A 17417-nucleotide genomic window follows, 5' to 3' on the forward strand; every position below is an offset into this window, starting at 1 on the left:
GAAAGGGGCAATTGTGTTTCTGCCCTTACTTTACATCTCAATTGTGATTTTACCCCTGCTTTTTAGGGTTTGTGATTTTGCCCATGCTTTTTTTAAACGAAGCAGCTGCCTGCCCCTACTCTATTAACTGATGGTAACGGTGTTAAATGTGTGGTGAATGGACAAGTATACCCCTGGACATGTTTTGGCTTGCACAGGATACATGTTTCAAGTTAATTTTGAGCAAATTTCATATGGGAAATAAATGTTCACAAATTTTGTAAAAGTTGATAGAACACAATATTTTGGATAATTTTGATAGAATTTTCGCAATAATTTGAACACAGTTTATAAACGATGTCAGAACAATATTTTTGACAAAATTTTGACAGAAATTCATCAATAATTTGGACACAAATTATAGAAGATAACAGCACACTATGAATGACAAAATTTCAGCAATAATTTCTGCTCGCTGCTTGCTAGCTCGCTGCAAGCACACTTCCTGCTCGCTAGCTGCGGGGCCGCCGGCCGTGGCGTCTCCCTGCGCGTGCAACACCGCGGGGCCGACGCGCCGACGGAGCCGCCGCTCCTCTCCGCTGCTCCTCGGCCGCGGCGCCGCCGGCCGCCGCGTCTCCTGCGCGTGCAACACCGCGGGGCCGCACCGACGGAGCCGCCGCGCCGACGCGCCGACAGAGCCGCGCCGCTCCTTTCCGCCGCTCCTCGGTCACGGGGCCGCCGGCCGCCGTGCCTCCCTGCGCTTGCAACCCGCGGGGCCGCCGCGCCGCCGCGCCGACGGAACCGCCGCTCCACAGGGCCGCCGCACCGCCGCGTCGACGGAGCCGCTGCTCCTCAGGGCCGCCGCGCCCGACTCCACCGCCCGCTGGCCCAAGCCGCCGCTCCTCCCTGCCGCGCGCCGCCGCCTGTCGCGTAAGCCCCTGCCGCCGCCGCTTGCATGGTTTTTCGATTGAATCGGGGACAGCAAGGTTTGGGGATTTAGTTGTTTCATTGAAGCAAGGCTAGAATAGTCATTCACAAATTATAATAGCATTTTCTTTTATCGTTTAATTCGGAAATCCCGGGCCCACGAAACTACCGTCCAAACCAGGGGCAGACGGCTGCTTCGTTTCAAAAAAGCAGGGGCAAAATCACAAACCCTAAAAAATAGGAGTAAAATCACAATTGAGATGTAAATTAAGGGCAGAAACACAATTGCCTCAAAGAGAAAAGAGAAAAGCTATGGTCTGTATACAGACTCCCAACACTGCTGTTCTGGTTCACTTTCTTCGGACACAAGTTTAATACTACAGCACAAGAACTTGAAACACTTTTACAACCTACACACATATAGCCAGAGCCAACCTACCCACCTACACAAACAACAGTTCACACGTGCTGTTCATTTGAATAGCACCGCCGGCGCCGAGAACAAGGAGGCTAATAAGCGGAGAACAAAACAGCCACGCGCACTCAACTCTCAACTCCTCAAGAGGTGATATATTCCTCCTCATCTTTACGAAGGAAAAAGGAGCCGGCGTCGCGATTCCTTTCAGCTTTGTCAGCATCACTTTCCCTTACTCCTCCTTCCGGGATCGCGTGCCTGCCTGCGCAAAACGATGATGCTAATGTCAAGAGCTCAGCTAAGGACAGGAAGAGAAACAGAGAGAATATGATTCCAAGCTCTTAACAAGTAACAACTGAATGTAATCTACCTATTTAATACAGGCTCCCTTTCATTGGATTCAGTACAAAAGATAAAGCTATGGCCAGAAAGAGCTTATTCCATTGTTCTAATGCATAGTAGTTTTAGTTTATGCTCCTGATGATCGACCATCATTGTTCACAATTCCAAGCCGATGCTCGAGGCACCAAGCAGCAATTCGGAGCAACAGATATGCACCGGCATGCCGCACTAGAACAGGAACCGAGGTACAATCATCATATCGCATGGACCATTTCTGCTTGTCTTAACAAATGAGCAGAGGACAATCGCAATTGCTAAGTACAGGGAATCCCTGAACAACTTTGGGGAAGACTGTTTGATCCACATAATAGAAGCAGGCAAACCACAGTAGCACACAACCAGCAGAAGACTGTAAAGAACAGCAAGGACCACTCATATCAGTTATACTTTCGAAAGAACAAGCTTGTCAAGCTTTTTCTTTTTTAGTAGGTCCTACAATATCAGATTTCACTAAATTTTATTTTATTTTATTTACCATGCCGTATTCTTTTTGCAATATTGGGATGCACCCTCCAAATAAAATACAGAACATAGCATGAAAATTAAACGGACTGCAGGACAAATTAATAGGGTAGGAATGACAGCAGGTTGAATTCTATAAGGAGGATTTGTTGATTTTATATTCCTGTGTCTGTCACTTGTGGCAAGGATCCAGATGTCAGTGAGATATATAGAGGGGCAATCCATCAAACGCCAACCTCCCAAATTGTATGATCTCTAAAGTTAGTAAAAACCGATCAGTGTATTGTATAAACTGTTGACGTATGCCAGTTAAACTTGACTTAGACTTGTAGTTTTTGTCAAAACATGGAGGAAAAATAGTGCGAATAAGATTGTAAGAGAAGCAATCATCTGTAGAAGCGCATCTATAAAGCAAAAGCAACATAACTGAATACAAGAAAATGAACCGTCAATTTTAAGCTCCTACTTTCTGCGCCCTATGTCAAACAGATAACAATCAAACTCAGAGGACTGTTTCATACACATGCACATCCTATTAGATTCGCCTATCTACTTTCCTTTTGCCTGATAGCTGAACAAGTACAAAACTTACCAGAGGAAAACAAAAGGGAACCATATGCTTATTCTATTATTCCATGCTTTGCTTTTGTGCAGTTCCAAGAAAGGCATCACTAATAGAATGAATTCCTTTTTCGCTTTGTTTGTATGCAAAACTTTATCCAATTCTTCTTCTGGATGCATCTGGTCAAGAAGGAATTTTAAAACTTTGCTCTCTTGTGAACCGATAGAAATATTCCTTAATTAATTGTTATAATACTTGTGTACGCTGAACATATATCAACATGCAATACCATATCTGATTGCAGAACATACAGAATCCTAATCAATGCTGACCAACCGTAAATGGTGCCCTTTCATTTCACAATATAAGTGCAGTGGAGAGTGGAATTAGTTCTCAACGAGTAAGATGTAATCCAGGAATCTAGTAAAGACAACACTACAAACCACAGCCCAAAAGTTCTCAAGAGAACAAGATTCTCACTTTCATCTATAACACCAATAAATAACATGACTGTCTCTAATTCCCCCTCTCCCTTCAATTCATGTGTGCCAAGTTAACGCAATATAAACTATATTTGCTAGTGCAGAATCAGAATGCAAGAGTGTTCATGGAATTGACAAATAAAAAGATCAGTGTGCATAGGGTCCACAGGTACCTAAAGGAATAAGGATAATATCTCTTTTCAGTTGATGCAAAGATTGGGTCAGGCTTGAGTGTTTGTTCCAACGATTCGAAATTCTCTGCTCACTTGCCTGCCTTATAAGACCAGTCTCTGCATAATATCTTGACATGAGTAGCCATAGTTAGTTAGAGCAGCTAAAGGCCATCTGACTCCCAAAGAATAGAACTGCAACGTACCATGAACTACCCCTGATTACCAGAAACAGAGGGCTGATAAAACATCACCAGGCGGTTCCTCACAGGGGGGTTGTGCAGTCTACAAGCAAATTGTACATAAGAGGAATTGAAAGAGGTATGAGTTATGTGTTTATGTGTTGCAAGTAAGTTTGGTTTGTTCAAACATAGAAAAAGAGATATCTTGTCATAGATCCTAACATGAGATATATTCTTGCCAGATGTATCATCATCAACAACAGCTCCAAAGCCACAACCAACTCTTGCCATCTAGGCAGAGTTTCCCTTCAGAACGGCACTTGCTTATGCAAGGAGGAAGTGTTTCAGGGGAATCAGGGCTTGTTCTCTCAACTGATGCAAAGCCTAGGTTAAAATGGACCCCTGAGCTACATGAGCGATTTGTGGAGGCAGTAAATCAACTTGGTGGTCCAGAAAGTGAGCATTCGATTAAACCTTTCTGCCATAAGAGCAAGCACATAAAAATCATCATCTAAACACTTCAATCTTGCAGAAGCTACCCCAAAAACAATCATGAGGCTCATGGGCGTCCCTGGATTAACACTGTATCATCTCAAGAGTCATCTTCAGGTATACATGGAACTTAGTATCACAGTTCTTTCATCTCTTTGTTTTAATGGGACACCACTCGGTTTCTTTTCATTTTACATGCCTTCAAGCAATATATTGATTTTTTTTTCTCTTTTGCACTAGAAATACAGACTAAGCAAAAATCTCCACGCTCAAGCCAATGCGGGAAATGTGAAAAATGGTAAATTTCAGTTCTCAAATGATCAGCTTACCATAAAGCTCAATACTGAACTTCCTTTCCATTTTGTCAGCGCTAGTTTGCACCACAGCAACAGAGAAACCATCTGAAGCAAATGGATCACCAGTTAGTCACCTAAACCTGGGAACCCAGACAAACAAGTAAGAGACAAGTGTACTTTTGCTCAAGCGCGTTCGCAGAAGGTTAACACCCTTTTGTATTTCTATCAGATCTGTGCACATAGGTGAAGCCCTTCAAATGCAAATTGAAGTTCAGAGACGGCTACATGAGCAACTAGAGGTACAAAAACAGCACGAGTTTATAACATAAATTTATATTTATTGTAATAAACACTTTTGACATCCCTTTGAATTCATTGAAATATTACATTTTGGTTGAAAAATTAATGCAAAGAGGCGCACATAATATAGGTTGGATTTTATGATTAAATATCCAATAAATACAAAGAGCTAACAATGGCTTTTGAACAGGTACAGAGACACCTGCAACTCCGAATTGAAGCACAAGGAAAGTATCTACAATCGGTGCTGGAAAAGGCACAGGAGACACTTGCAAAGCAGAATGCAGGTTCGGTTGGTCTTGAAACTGCAAAGATGGAACTGTCAGAATTGGTCTCCAAAGTATCAACCGAATGCCTCCAGCATGCTTTTTCAGGCTTTGAGATTGAAAGTTCACAAATGCTACAAGGGCACACCATGCATCTCGGTGATGGATCGGTTGACAGCTGTTTAACTGCATGTGATGGTTCCCAGAAGGATCAAGATATCCTATCAATTAGCCTTTCAGCCCAAAAAGGAAAAGAGATTGGTTGCATGTCATTTGATATGCATGTGAAAGAAAGAGGAAGTGAGGATTTGTTTCTCGACAAGCTAAACAGAAGGCCTTCAAATCATCCAGAAAGGTGTGAGAGGAGAGGTGGCTTTAGTATGTCATGCCAGACAGCAAACTTGGATCTGAACATGAACGACACTTATGACGGGCCTAAACACTGCAAGAAATTTGATTTAAACGGGTTCAGCTGGGCCTAGGAAATGAGCACTAACAATTGCCATGTCCTTTAGCACTATCAGTGAGAACAAGTGAAAACAGATTTTTTCTTCCGATGATCAATGGTATTGCCATGCCTTCGATTGAAAGATCAACGCCACTTCACAATTTGACCATCTCTGCTGTTATAAAATGGTAATTCACTGAAATAAGTGATGGAATTAGCGATAAGATGCTTCTTGTGCACCACACAAGTTACCAATTTGGCCATGTAGATCCCATTCCCGGAGTCGGTAGCATTTGAGAACTTGGCACTCTCCATTATTCTGCCTTACCGTGATTGTAGTTTGTACCATAGAAATATAACAAATTTTGTTAAAAATTCCATTTGAGCTAATGATTACTAGTTACTACTGTCAATTGGCCGTGCCATTGAAGTGATCTTTTGCTCTCTTTGTTCCATTAGCAATATGTCATGCTTAGACTCTGGAATTTATCGATCCACGAGACTGCGGAGGGTGGACTTACGCATCTTCCTTACACTCTTGACTCTCCTCCAGAAATTAACGATTACTGCATCCTGAAGCACAACCGTCTTAATTTCTTTCGTCATGACCATATTTGCGATGGCAATCCGAGAGCGCGATGCCCAGATACAAATCCAATGATTAACTACATTACTAGACTTGGATATAAACGATGGCTACCGATTAGTTGGGTGCAGCTAGCCTAAATTTAACTGTAGCACAAAGCATCAGAGAGAGCTTCAGATGCTTCATTTGGTGTTTCTGTTTCATCAGTGTAACGCTGATTATAACCATCGGTCTAGCACTTGTATGATTGTATTGTATCCGGGAAAGAAATACAGAAAACCAAATCGAATCTGGAAACAAATAGGGCTCCCAAACAAATAATAACAAAAAAAGAAGGAAAAACACGCACCGGTGGGCTGCGCGACGGCATCGATCTCCCGGCGAGGAATCTCCCAGCGGCGGCGTCGAGCTCCATGGTGAGGTAGCAAGTGGCCCCTCCCCTAGCTCGCCGCCCCTACACAGCCGCCTCCTCCGCTACCCTGGGAGGGAGAGCCGCCGCGCCGCCGCCGGTGTTGCATTTCTTTCTATCTTTCTTTCTTTCTTTCTTTTTTTTTGAGGGCCGCCGGTTGCTAGAAGGCCAGCATGAGGTAGCTTCTGGTGCTGGCCCATTTGTCCTTTCTGTACTAAGCTGGGCCTTGAAGAGAATTTGGCCCACCTTTTCAGCCCATGTAGGCTTGAAGCGTCATATTGGATGAGGACCAGTCAACATGCCCTTAGATGAGATACAAAAAGTGAACTTTTATCTCCATATTTTAGCTCATCAGTTCGGTAGTTCCTTCCTTCTCTTGAGTAAAAATAATCAAATGTATAGTTGAATTACTACATCCATTTTAAAATATACTAGTCTTTTAGTTGTATATTTGAATATATACTTATATATAGTTAAATATTATTATATTTAAAGCATAGGGAATAATTAAATAATTCAGTGTTTAAGGATGATCTAAGTACAATATGGGGTTTCAAGAAAAAAAAAAGCTCCAGCATGTTACTCTGCTTTCCGAACTGACCGATACACCGACTCAGATTCAGTGCCCAACTATAGCTAGGTTCCCAGCATTAGCGCCGCAAAATTCTGTTAATCCTCCTGTGCATTTCAATCACATGGCCAGGATCATGTGCGAGCTAACCTACGAACCAACCTGGATACACACACCACGCCAAGACATGATCCATCTGAGCACCACGTACCAGTTAATCATGCAGAGATAGATGTCGCTGATCATGCGCAGCGGCATGCAGCGTACACCGGCCGTCAGTTAGCTCTGCATTCGTACCGCTGTCCCGGCTCTACCAAAAACATTCACCAAGCTACCAATCTAGTAGTAGAATTGTGTCAAATGCTACGCTAACCCAGCCAGAAAAAAAGGCCGATGCAACTGGCAAGTATTGACAAAAGATTATTCATCTCACACAGGAGGTAGGCCGTCTATGAGCTTAGGGTCCTCTTCAGTTTAGCTGTACCGCAACTGCAGGTCGTTGCAGAATTTGGCTGCCTAATTCTGCACGCACTCACTCTCGATCCGGCATGGATGATAACCCCTGGTGCTTTTCTTTCAAATGCTACTTTGGAATAGACTACTCTACCTACGCTTGACTTGGCCACTCTGCGAACTCTGCAGTGCGATTAGTCCACACATCAGTTCGCTTAATGCGTATTATCCAAGCTCCATCGATCATCATCCTCTCGCATGATGCTTTCCTGTCAGCATCTTAATTTCTTATCAAGCCGCTCAAGTCGTAAAGCACACTTTATGATTCACTAGCTAAGTACTCTAATTAAGTTCTTCGGAGATGAGATAGCTAGCGAAGGTAATGTAGGATGGCAACTAGCATCGCTCCTTTTCGGCTTGCTACGTCAGACTCCTGCTTTGCACTTTCATTACTTTGTCCTAGCTTGTCCTCCAAATGGAACTTAATATTACTTCTGGCATTCAGATTGGTCACTGCAGGAGTAGTTAGGGATATGCTTCTAGAGAAGAGATAAATAACAGTACTCTAGCTATAGCGTGCTCAATGTTCAGTTGTTCTTCACCCAGCATCTATATATCTGCACCGATGTTCAATACGCACATTGATCTAGAGAGAAGATAGATACAGACATACAGTACTAGTTACAGTGATCATTTCTGGCTTCTCATCAAAAGAATCAAAATCTACAGGTATAAGGGCCACGACAATTAATCTCATCGTTTGTGATGCAGGACATATGTTGTGCATTATTGTTGTATGCACAAACTAAGACCAGTCGGACGGATCGCGAGAGTGACCGATCTCAATGTTAGGCAAGCAGTTCGACAGGCTGACAGCTGGTACATCGGTATACATGCATGCATGAAAAATAAAAATCTGAATTCTGGTGACTATTCAAAGCAACCGAGAGAATAGTCTAAAATAATTTGACTCGCTTGCTTGGGATGGCGGAAATGCCTTTATTCCACAAGGCCCAGCTGCCTTTGGTAGCTAGAGAACGCCAAACTTAATTTGGCAAGACGAGGAAGGAAAGCTAGGAAGGATGATGGGTACCAGAGAACATGATATGACACCCGATCGACATCTCGTCATCGATCTCCTCACAGCTTAGGATAAATTCGCAGATCCTATGTAGATTTTAGCTTAACCTTTAACTAACCCAACCGCATGCAACGCACATTGTACTTCCAAGGAGCAGATTTGGTTTAATCATACATATATACGAGCTAGTTTTAATTTACCCACCAGATCCAAGGCTCCAAAACCGCGTGTTCGCCAGCAGAAAACGCCCAAAAACCGTCGTGCGGGGCGGCCCGAAACAATCGCAGGAAACCGACGCGATTCCCGTCGCGATAGGCTACATGGGGCGGTGGCGATGCGGGCCGCCGGGTGCGCCACTGCACAGGCGCATCCCATGCCGTGCCGGCCAGCGACCAGCACGCGCGCGTGCGGCGCCGGCCGCGCGCGCTGGGGCTTGACACGTCCTGATTTCGCCCACGGCCGCTGCACCTGCACGTATACAGATCGCGTCCCGTCCGGAATTGAAATCGGTTAATTAACCACTTCTTAACCTGCTCATCGATCGCATCACATTATATTGCAGCAATGTTCAATGCACCGGTACCCGTCGCTGCGAATCAGTGACATAATTGCGAAAAGTACATACTACCTGAGAGTATTTATCAATTTTGATCCCCTCATGCATGCATGCGACGACGGGCCGGAGTGTGAAACAAAAAACATTATGATATTTGTGGTGATCTCCTGCAGGCATGTGAGTTCATGTGCAACATGCATGTGCTTGACACCTAGACGGGGAACAATTTAAAAGGGGAAACATCAGGGGGAGGATTAGCCAAAGGAATTGAAGCCTTAACCTTTTGCTTAGCAAAAGTGTAACATGGACTAAGCTTCGTGGAAACCATGCTGGATGATGAGACGACACCAAGTACGATCATGTGCTCGAGTGCTTCTTACTTTTTTTTAGTCGCGGCCACCCGGCGTTGTTTGGCTCCATCGATCGACTACAAATTTTCTTGCACTGTATATATAACACCAAAACTTTTTGGTGATCACTAGTGTTTGTTTCATGTATATATGCATGCATATGGGCCATATGGTCTGCACTATTGGTCATACACACACATACCCTGGTGCAACAAACCCTACACCTGAACATTATTTGAAATATGCATGATGCATACAAACATTAGAATCTTCACTACTCAATATATTGTTGATATCATATATAGTATACACTTGAACATTGATAGCTTAGCTGTAGAGTGAAAAGGAGTCAAGCCTTTGCCGACATATGCACGGCTAGCTGCACGCTAAAGACAAATTAAGTACAAAGAAAAATGGTAGTTTAAATTCCAACCGGCCTTGAATCAAGCACCAACATTCCAGGCGCGTTTGGCTGACACATATAGCATTACATCACACGGTAAAAAAAAACAATACAAACGTGCATCTATAGCTAGCACAAATTAAAGAATATATATAGCTCGACTGCCAAGGGCAGGCATGCATACATGCATATTGTAATGGAATTGTGAAAATGATGAGAAGAGACGCGACCATATTGTAATCTGTATTCTAAGGACAACAAACTCGACCGCCCACGCTTTCATAGGTTTTTAATTAAGGGGCATATATATAAGTACGTAGTTGTACTTTTGCCGATCGATATGCTGCAATGCATGCATTAATTTGCTTCTCGTACCTAGCTAATATATATAGTCTTGTTCTCGATAGACGATTGATCGATTTAGACATACTCCAAGGTCTTGAATCCAAGACAGCATTCTTGATTGATGATTAACTGAGAACTAGCTGCACCCCGGCCGGCTCATGCATCTGATCCAATGAGTATCGAGTAGAGATATATATCTGACTATCTACTGCAAGGATAGATCGAGAACTCGTTTTTAAGGTGGCCTAGCGACCTGTCGATCAGGAAACACAACACATTGAAGATGATCAGAAACACACATACACACATATAAATGTACTCCTCATTAAGCAGGAAATTAAGAAGATCACAACAATAGCTAGCTATGCATTTCACAATTCACACAAACATGCATGCAATTAATTAAATTAATAGTAATTAGTTTTGCACATTCAAACATGATACACATATATAAGCATGAATGCATGCCTAAAAATGTGGTGCTTTCATGAAGACGAAACTGCATTGACTGATCGGAGTAGAGAGAGAGCGATGAGACCAGCTAGTAAGAGCTTGGAGATGGATGGTTACCAGAAAGTAGCTCTCTCCGATTTGGAGGCTCTGCATTAGGATTCCATAGTCGTTGACTGGGAGGAGGGCCCCAGTAGAGTGGACGAGCATCACATCCTGGCCGAACATGGCTCGCAAGTCTATTGGACCCCTCGGCATCTCCATTGGGACTCCGTTGATGAACACCGTGATCGTCGCTGGAATTAGCAGGCAATCAAACCAGCAACCAATCAGCATCTAGCCAGCATATATATAATCCACTCACAAGAAATATCAACAGCTCATTGACGACAAAATTAGCAACAAACAGATGCAGAAGCTAGCCAAACAAATTATCCAATGATGAGATTATCAATATCGTTAATTAGTTGGTCGGTACTCGGTACTACCGTTTACTCCCCAGTTGGGAGTTGGGACTTTGGGACCTCTAATCCTTTATCATATTGGCATATGCACCTAGTCTATTTGATTCCAATAAGAGTTCTGCAAATGCATGAGAGGATATTCTGAAATTATATTGTTGCTCCATCTGCAATAGCATGCATGGGCATTACACACATTTGCATGCATGCGACATGCATGAATTATACTGTGGCTTGTTTTTAGCTCAGAATTAAGTAGCTAGTTGGTAAATTAATTGATGATAGATTGTACATATAACATGTCAGTAAGAAAGCAAGAAAAATTACCAAAGTAGGATGGATTGCTCATGCATGCATGCATTTAGTAAATCATAATAATGTAACCAAAGTTACATTGCCAAAATTAATTTACTATTTGACATACAGGCATCAAATGATTGGATCATGCATAAACATGTGTGCTAACTCTATTGTGTGCTACATGGAGCTTCAAATGGATATAATTGACAAAAAAAACATATACACGGTGAGAAGAATCTGAAGACAGTTGGGTGGGTGCATGCATGCTTAGAATCTATGGAAAATTACTAATGTGTTTATTTTGTAATTCTCATTTTTGGGTATTGGTTAATTTTTAAAATTGTATGATACATCCTAGAATTATAGGAGTATTTCCTCCGTCCTATAATATAGCAACATAATACTAGATGAGACACATTCTAATACTACGAATTTGGATAGACTATCTATCCAGATTCGAAGTAGGATATGTTCCATCCATTACTAGATTCTTATATTTTGAGATGGAGGGAGTACTTTCTAGTGTATGCATATCATTAACACCAGGCAAGGCTCCCTAAAATTTTGAAAATTGTACAATTCAGTCTGGAATACACCGTACAAGTAATTAAGAACATAGCTAGACACAAGAGCAAGGCTTCGCAAAACGTAGGAACATATCATTGTGATCTTTCAAAAGGAAAGTGTCATGCATGGTGAATTATTATGTAGTATGATCTTATGTGCCGGTACACTAGCTAGGAAGTGTAAGTTGTAACCGAAATAGTATAGTGAAGAGCTAAAGAACAAGAACTGACACAATTAATTATATGGAAGGCCAAATAAAGTATGCACACGCAAAAGATCCAAACTAGATCTCCTTGAATTCTGCAGCACTACAATACAAACAGACAAAATTTTAGTGGTGAAATGATCAGCATATTTACACCTTCATAAGTTTCTTCGATCAGGTGATATATGCAGTATAGTAGTAGAAATCACAATAACTTGTAAAATCACAAGAGTAAGTGTGTTAAGATTAGAGCCATTTCGATGAAAAGATGAACAAATTAATAAATAACCTAATCCCTTAAGCGATCGAGACATGGGAAACACATGCATGAGAATACGAGATTGATCGGTGAGTACTGAGTAGCTAACCAACCAAATATTGAAGGGAAGAAATAGCAAATTAGCAATGGCCAAAACCAAGATTGATGTGGTAACTGATCAACTCACCTGCAGGTAATTGGCATGAGTAGAACTGCTGCTGCGCGGCGGTGGCCGCGGAGCTCGGCGTCGCCGGCGAGCTGGCCGGCGAGCAGCGAGGGCTCCCCACAAACCCCATCTGCCTCGAGATGGCGAAGAGATCGTCGCTTCCCCCGCTGTCCACCACATCCCCCATCAGCCCGGGCGCCAGCGCCGACGACGCCGACGCGGACGCGCCGCACGACGCCTGCAGGTACCCGCCGGCGCCGGAGGCCCCCGCGCCGTGCGCGAACAGCCCCAGCGACGAACCTCCCGTGCTGCCGGACGACGACGACGAGCTCGCCTGCTGCTCGTACTGGCACGCGCTCCCACCCATGGCCATGGTGTGGACGACGGCGCCGGGCGGGAGGCCCACCTGCACGGTGGCGGCGCTCGCGGCTGCGGGAGAGGTGTTGGCGGATGGGGAAGAGGAAGAGGCCGCCGCTGCGGCGGCGGCGGCGGCCGCCTGCATCTGGCGCTGGCGGCGGCGCGAGCGCGAGCGGCGGTTCTGGAACCAGTAGAAGACGTTGGCGTCGCCGACGGCGCCGAACCTCTCGAGCAGCTTGCGGATGCGGACGGTCTCGTCCTTGGGCGGGTTGACCATGCCGCTGTTGAAGATGGACTCCAGGATCAGTATCTGCTCCGGCTTGGGCGTCCACCGCGACCGCACCGGCTCGCCGGCGGCGCTCCGCCCTCCTCCTCCACCGCTTCCCCCGCCGCCGCGCTCCTCCGGCGGGCTGCCGCCCGACGACTGCCTATCCGGGCTATTACTGCTCCCCTCCATCGATCGATCGATCGATCGTCGGGAGATAGGGTAAGTAAAAGATCGAGCGTTGGTTACCTCGGAATCTTGGTTCTTGGATGTGTGTGTGAGTGACACAACACGAGTTGCAGCACGCGCTACATGTGAAGCAGTAGCTAGGTTTCAATAAGCGAGAGAGGATCGGAGTAGTATAGCTAGCTAGCTTGAGAGGAGGCAACAACAATTAAACCATGCTTGCACACTCATGTCCTTGTGAGGGGTTGTACTTATAGGAGAAGGGTTGGCCTAGGTAGGGAAGGGGAAGAAGAAAGAATGTCCTCTCAAGCTCTAGTAGAATTAGATGGTGCCTATCCAGTGGAGTGGTGGAGGGGAGAGTAGAGGAAGTATTAATTGCGGATGATTATTATTTACTGATAGTAAAAAAACATATATAAAAAAGAAAGATAAATGTTGGTTTGGGGAGCTTAGCCAGTACTAGTAGTGTTGGTTAGGTGCCAATCAGACTAAGCTAGCTGACTAGCTCCCTGTTAGTCTGATCAGTAATTTTTAAGTGCAGATTTTGGTAACATTAATTTAATTGGCGTTGCCTGACTGAGCTTGAGGATTATTTGTGCAACTACTGAACTTTTGGGAGTATTAATTAATTAATTGTATATGTATGGAAGCAAACCACTGTTGTTGATTGGTCTGAAAAAAATCATATTTTTATTGGGGGTACTTACTGGTGGAGAACCCACTGGCATTTTTGCTTATATATGCTATAGCTTTGATGGAACTGATAATTGTGTTGTTAGCAATTACTCTACTAAGTAGTACTTGTGTGGTGAGAAGATAATTAGGCCTTATAGTTTAGGAGAGACCAGGACTCCAGGAGAGAGTAGGTATGGCATGATGACTAAGATGCCCATTGATTACTATTGGCTGGTTTTATGCGATAGTTGTAATGTTTCTAGCGATAGCAACGACATTGTCAGGATGACTTAAGTAGCAGAAGGCAGATCACAAAAGAATCTTTACCTGGTGCTTTGCATCTAACCCTCATTAGGTCTGCCTAGCTAGTACTACTAATTAACTACTAGTCCTTCGGCAATTATATATTTTGGATATAGATATATGGTACAAATCAATTATACACATTCCATTTTATTCCTTCAATATGTTTATATATATAATGCTCCCTCTGTTTCATACCAGTATTATAATTCGTTTTGATTTTTCTTTTTTATTATTTTTTTCAAGTTTGATCAAGTTTATAGAAAAATTTAATACATCTACAACACCATATTAGTTTCATTAAAACTAACTTTGATATATTTTTATAATATATTTGATTTGTGTTGAAAATGTTACTGTATTTTTTTATATAAACTTGATCAATCTTGAAGAATTTTAACTTAAAAAAACTCAAAACGACTTATAATATCAAACGAATGTAGTAGTCATCAACCTGTGCATCGATCTGCATGGGCACAACATGCTTTTATTTGATAAACTCAGAAATGTTTAGTGTAGAAACATTTATTTTTTTGCGGGGAGTGTAGAAACATATTGGATTTAATTTTTCTCTATAATGCTTGTACCAAGTTTATGTATTTAATCAAATTATTTACAATAAGTCTAACTACATATATATGCGTGCTGGATAGCATGCACATATAGACTGCCTTCTTGAAATAGCTTCTGTGATCAATTCAGACTCTATCTCAATATAATATACGGGTGCAAGCTGGTTTGATTATTTTGTTTGTTTTATCATGCCGCGGTCTGTCTAAACTTATATGGAATTAATCTGAATGCAACATATTGACTAGAGACTGCTATATAATACACTAATTGTAGAGATTGATCCAAGCTACTTGTAGAATATACTACAACCTCCGTTCAAAAATAAGTGCAGTCGTGAATATCCGTGTCCAACGTTTGACCGTCCGTCTTATTTAAAAAATTTAACAATTTTTTTTAAAAAATAGTCACACATAAAGTATTATTCATGTTTTATCATCTAATAACAATAAAAATATTAATTATAAAATATTTTCAAATAAGATGAACGGTCAAATGATGAACATGAACAATGTAAAACTCCACTTATTTTGGGACGGAGGGAGTCCTAGCTAATTACATTGATCGTATAGTTAAGAGCATTTTTCTCTTTTTCTTGATTAATGTGTGAAATTTTAGCCTTTTTTACTTATTTGGGATTAACTTTGTTTCTTAATTACAGGAGATCCTCCAATTATTAATTAGTATAAAGAAAAATGTGCATCATCCTACCTAAGTATTCAACTGTGCAAATTATATAATTGGATGCTACAGTATACTCTAGCTGATGCATGGTTAATTATCTTCAACCGTTAGTAGTTAAGTTAGTTATGAGTTTCCTGAAAAAAAAATCTCGTTATACTTATAAGTTCATATATATATATATATATATTCATATATATATATATATATATATATATATTCATATATATATATATATATATATATATATATATATATATATATATATATATATATATATATATATATATATATATATATATATATATATATATATATATCTTCCAAACTTAAGATGCTTTCAACTAATATGACCAACGTACGATTGCCGTCTTAAATATTTCTAGCATATATACTAGCTAGTTTAATTTGTATACATATACAGTACATCATATACATATAGTTTTAGAGCTAAGGTCCATGATCAACGGGGTATGACAGATTAGGTTCCTCTCCAATCAAATGGTGATCGAGCTGCGCATCATATCGATCAACATCACCAAAAGAGCTCGGCTCGTGGCCATCAAATCGCACAGACAATACGGAAACAAATAAGAACAGACATCCGTGATTGTGTATTTCTCGTTCAACGCTGGAAAGAGAAGCACATCAGTTTCCACTACGATCCCCAAATTGTCTTATCCTGGTCGAGTTGTGGGCAAACAAATTATTAACAGACACGTACGTCATTCAACCACCAACTGCTTAACCTTTAAACAAACCTGTGTTATACTACTATAGTACTTACTGTGTTCAGCATTATAACTCTACCAACGTAGCTTATACTGTGCTGTACAAAGTCCACAAAGGCAACTAAAAGCGGCGTAGGGATCCTCTGTAATTTAACAACGAAAGCAAGACCAGCACAAATTTCATCTTCTCTCTTTACAAGCTAGCGTGCCTCAATTAGATTGTGACGTTCTGAACTCAACATAATCACTATGATGTAGTACTGCTGGCCAACAGTCCAACATATATATGCTAGTTTCTCCTTTTCTCTAGAATTTTGAGCTGAACAATGTTAATTCTCGCTTTCGCCAGACATTCCCCCCTACGTATGTCTCCAGTGGAAACTGAACTTATTATTTAGAGTAAATTTCACAAAACCCCGTGTTTTAGGGCTTTTGTCACGCAAAAACATAGGTTTTACAATTTGTTTCATGAAACCCCAGGTTTTAGATCAAGTAAAATGTTTCATAAAACCCATGTACAAACTTACATCGTTTATTTGCCTAATATATTTATCTGTAATAATTCTAAAAAGAATGTATGAGATACTTTTTAAGTACATATATAACGTTAGTTGCTTTTTTACAAGCGTTGATAATCATGTTTTGATCATTTATGTGTATATTTAACCTATTATTATATTATAATCAGCAGGTATTATATTAAGCTTTTTCAGTGCAAAATTGAGAAAAAACAATAAAGTAGACGAGAAGAATATGTCCTTTTAGCCAACTAATGTGAATTGATGTTAAAAAAACAATCTTATGTAATAATAAAATATAAGTATTTTACATGAATATGAGGTTTCTGGAAACATTTTGGCTCAAAACATGGGGTTTCGTGAAATAAATCACAATAATTGGGGTTTTATGTACGTAAAGGGTACTCTAATACTTGGGGTTTTGTGAAATTTACTCTCCTTGTAAGATCGTAACCACCACTGCGAGCCGGCAGCTCCTCTCACAACACCAGGGAGAAGATGTATAAATCCCAAAACAAATGGGATCATACAAAAAGGGAAAAAAGGTAACTGAGGCATTTTTTTTCCAAAGATATATACTATAAGT

The 17417-nt window shown here is 41.5% G+C and overlaps 2 protein-coding genes and 1 long non-coding RNA gene across 6 annotated transcripts; 1 reads left to right on the forward strand and 2 right to left on the reverse strand.

Annotated features, from left to right (window-relative positions):
- Nucleotides 1-1132: 1132 nt before the first annotated feature.
- Nucleotides 1133-6485, reverse strand: LOC9266090 (uncharacterized). Of its 2 annotated transcripts, XR_010739963.1 has the most exons (6): nt 6319-6485; nt 4403-4474; nt 3606-3684; nt 3403-3530; nt 2778-2926; nt 1133-1583 (listed from the first exon to the last, which is right to left on the reverse strand). It is a non-coding gene; the product is annotated as an uncharacterized lncRNA (long non-coding RNA). The 2 variants fall into 2 exon arrangements; XR_001543997.3 differs by lacking the exon at nt 2778-2926.
- LOC4332704 (myb-related protein 2) lies at nt 3515-5796 on the forward strand. Of its 2 annotated transcripts, none has more exons than XM_015772298.2 (7): nt 3515-3720; nt 3824-4037; nt 4114-4190; nt 4314-4371; nt 4442-4529; nt 4599-4668; nt 4860-5796. In XM_015772298.2, the coding sequence occupies exons 2-7, from the start codon at nt 3824-3826 to the stop codon at nt 5415-5417; spliced, it is 1065 nt and encodes a 354-aa protein (XP_015627784.1). In that variant the 5' UTR covers nt 3515-3720; the 3' UTR covers nt 5418-5796. The 2 variants fall into 2 exon arrangements, with proteins under 2 accessions (XP_015627784.1, XP_015627785.1); XM_015772299.2 differs by having other exon boundaries at nt 4866-5796.
- A 3151-nt stretch (nt 6486-9636) lies between the features above and the next one.
- On the reverse strand, nt 9637-13578 carry LOC4332705 (WUSCHEL-related homeobox 6-like). 2 transcript variants are annotated; one of them, NM_001417631.1, is made up of 3 exons: nt 12567-13578; nt 10708-10883; nt 9637-10390 (listed from the first exon to the last, which is right to left on the reverse strand). In NM_001417631.1, the coding sequence occupies exons 1-3, from the start codon at nt 13357-13359 to the stop codon at nt 10373-10375; spliced, it is 987 nt and encodes a 328-aa protein (NP_001404560.1). In that variant the 5' UTR covers nt 13360-13578; the 3' UTR covers nt 9637-10372. The 2 variants fall into 2 exon arrangements, with proteins under 2 accessions (NP_001404560.1, NP_001404561.1); NM_001417632.1 differs by lacking the exon at nt 9637-10390 and having other exon boundaries at nt 10447-10883.
- Nucleotides 13579-17417: the final 3839 nt, after the last annotated feature.

The sequence above is a fragment of the Oryza sativa genome, chromosome 3 (assembly GCF_034140825.1).
Source record: "Oryza sativa Japonica Group chromosome 3, ASM3414082v1".
In the NCBI taxonomy this organism is placed as follows: domain Eukaryota; kingdom Viridiplantae; phylum Streptophyta; class Magnoliopsida; order Poales; family Poaceae; genus Oryza; species Oryza sativa.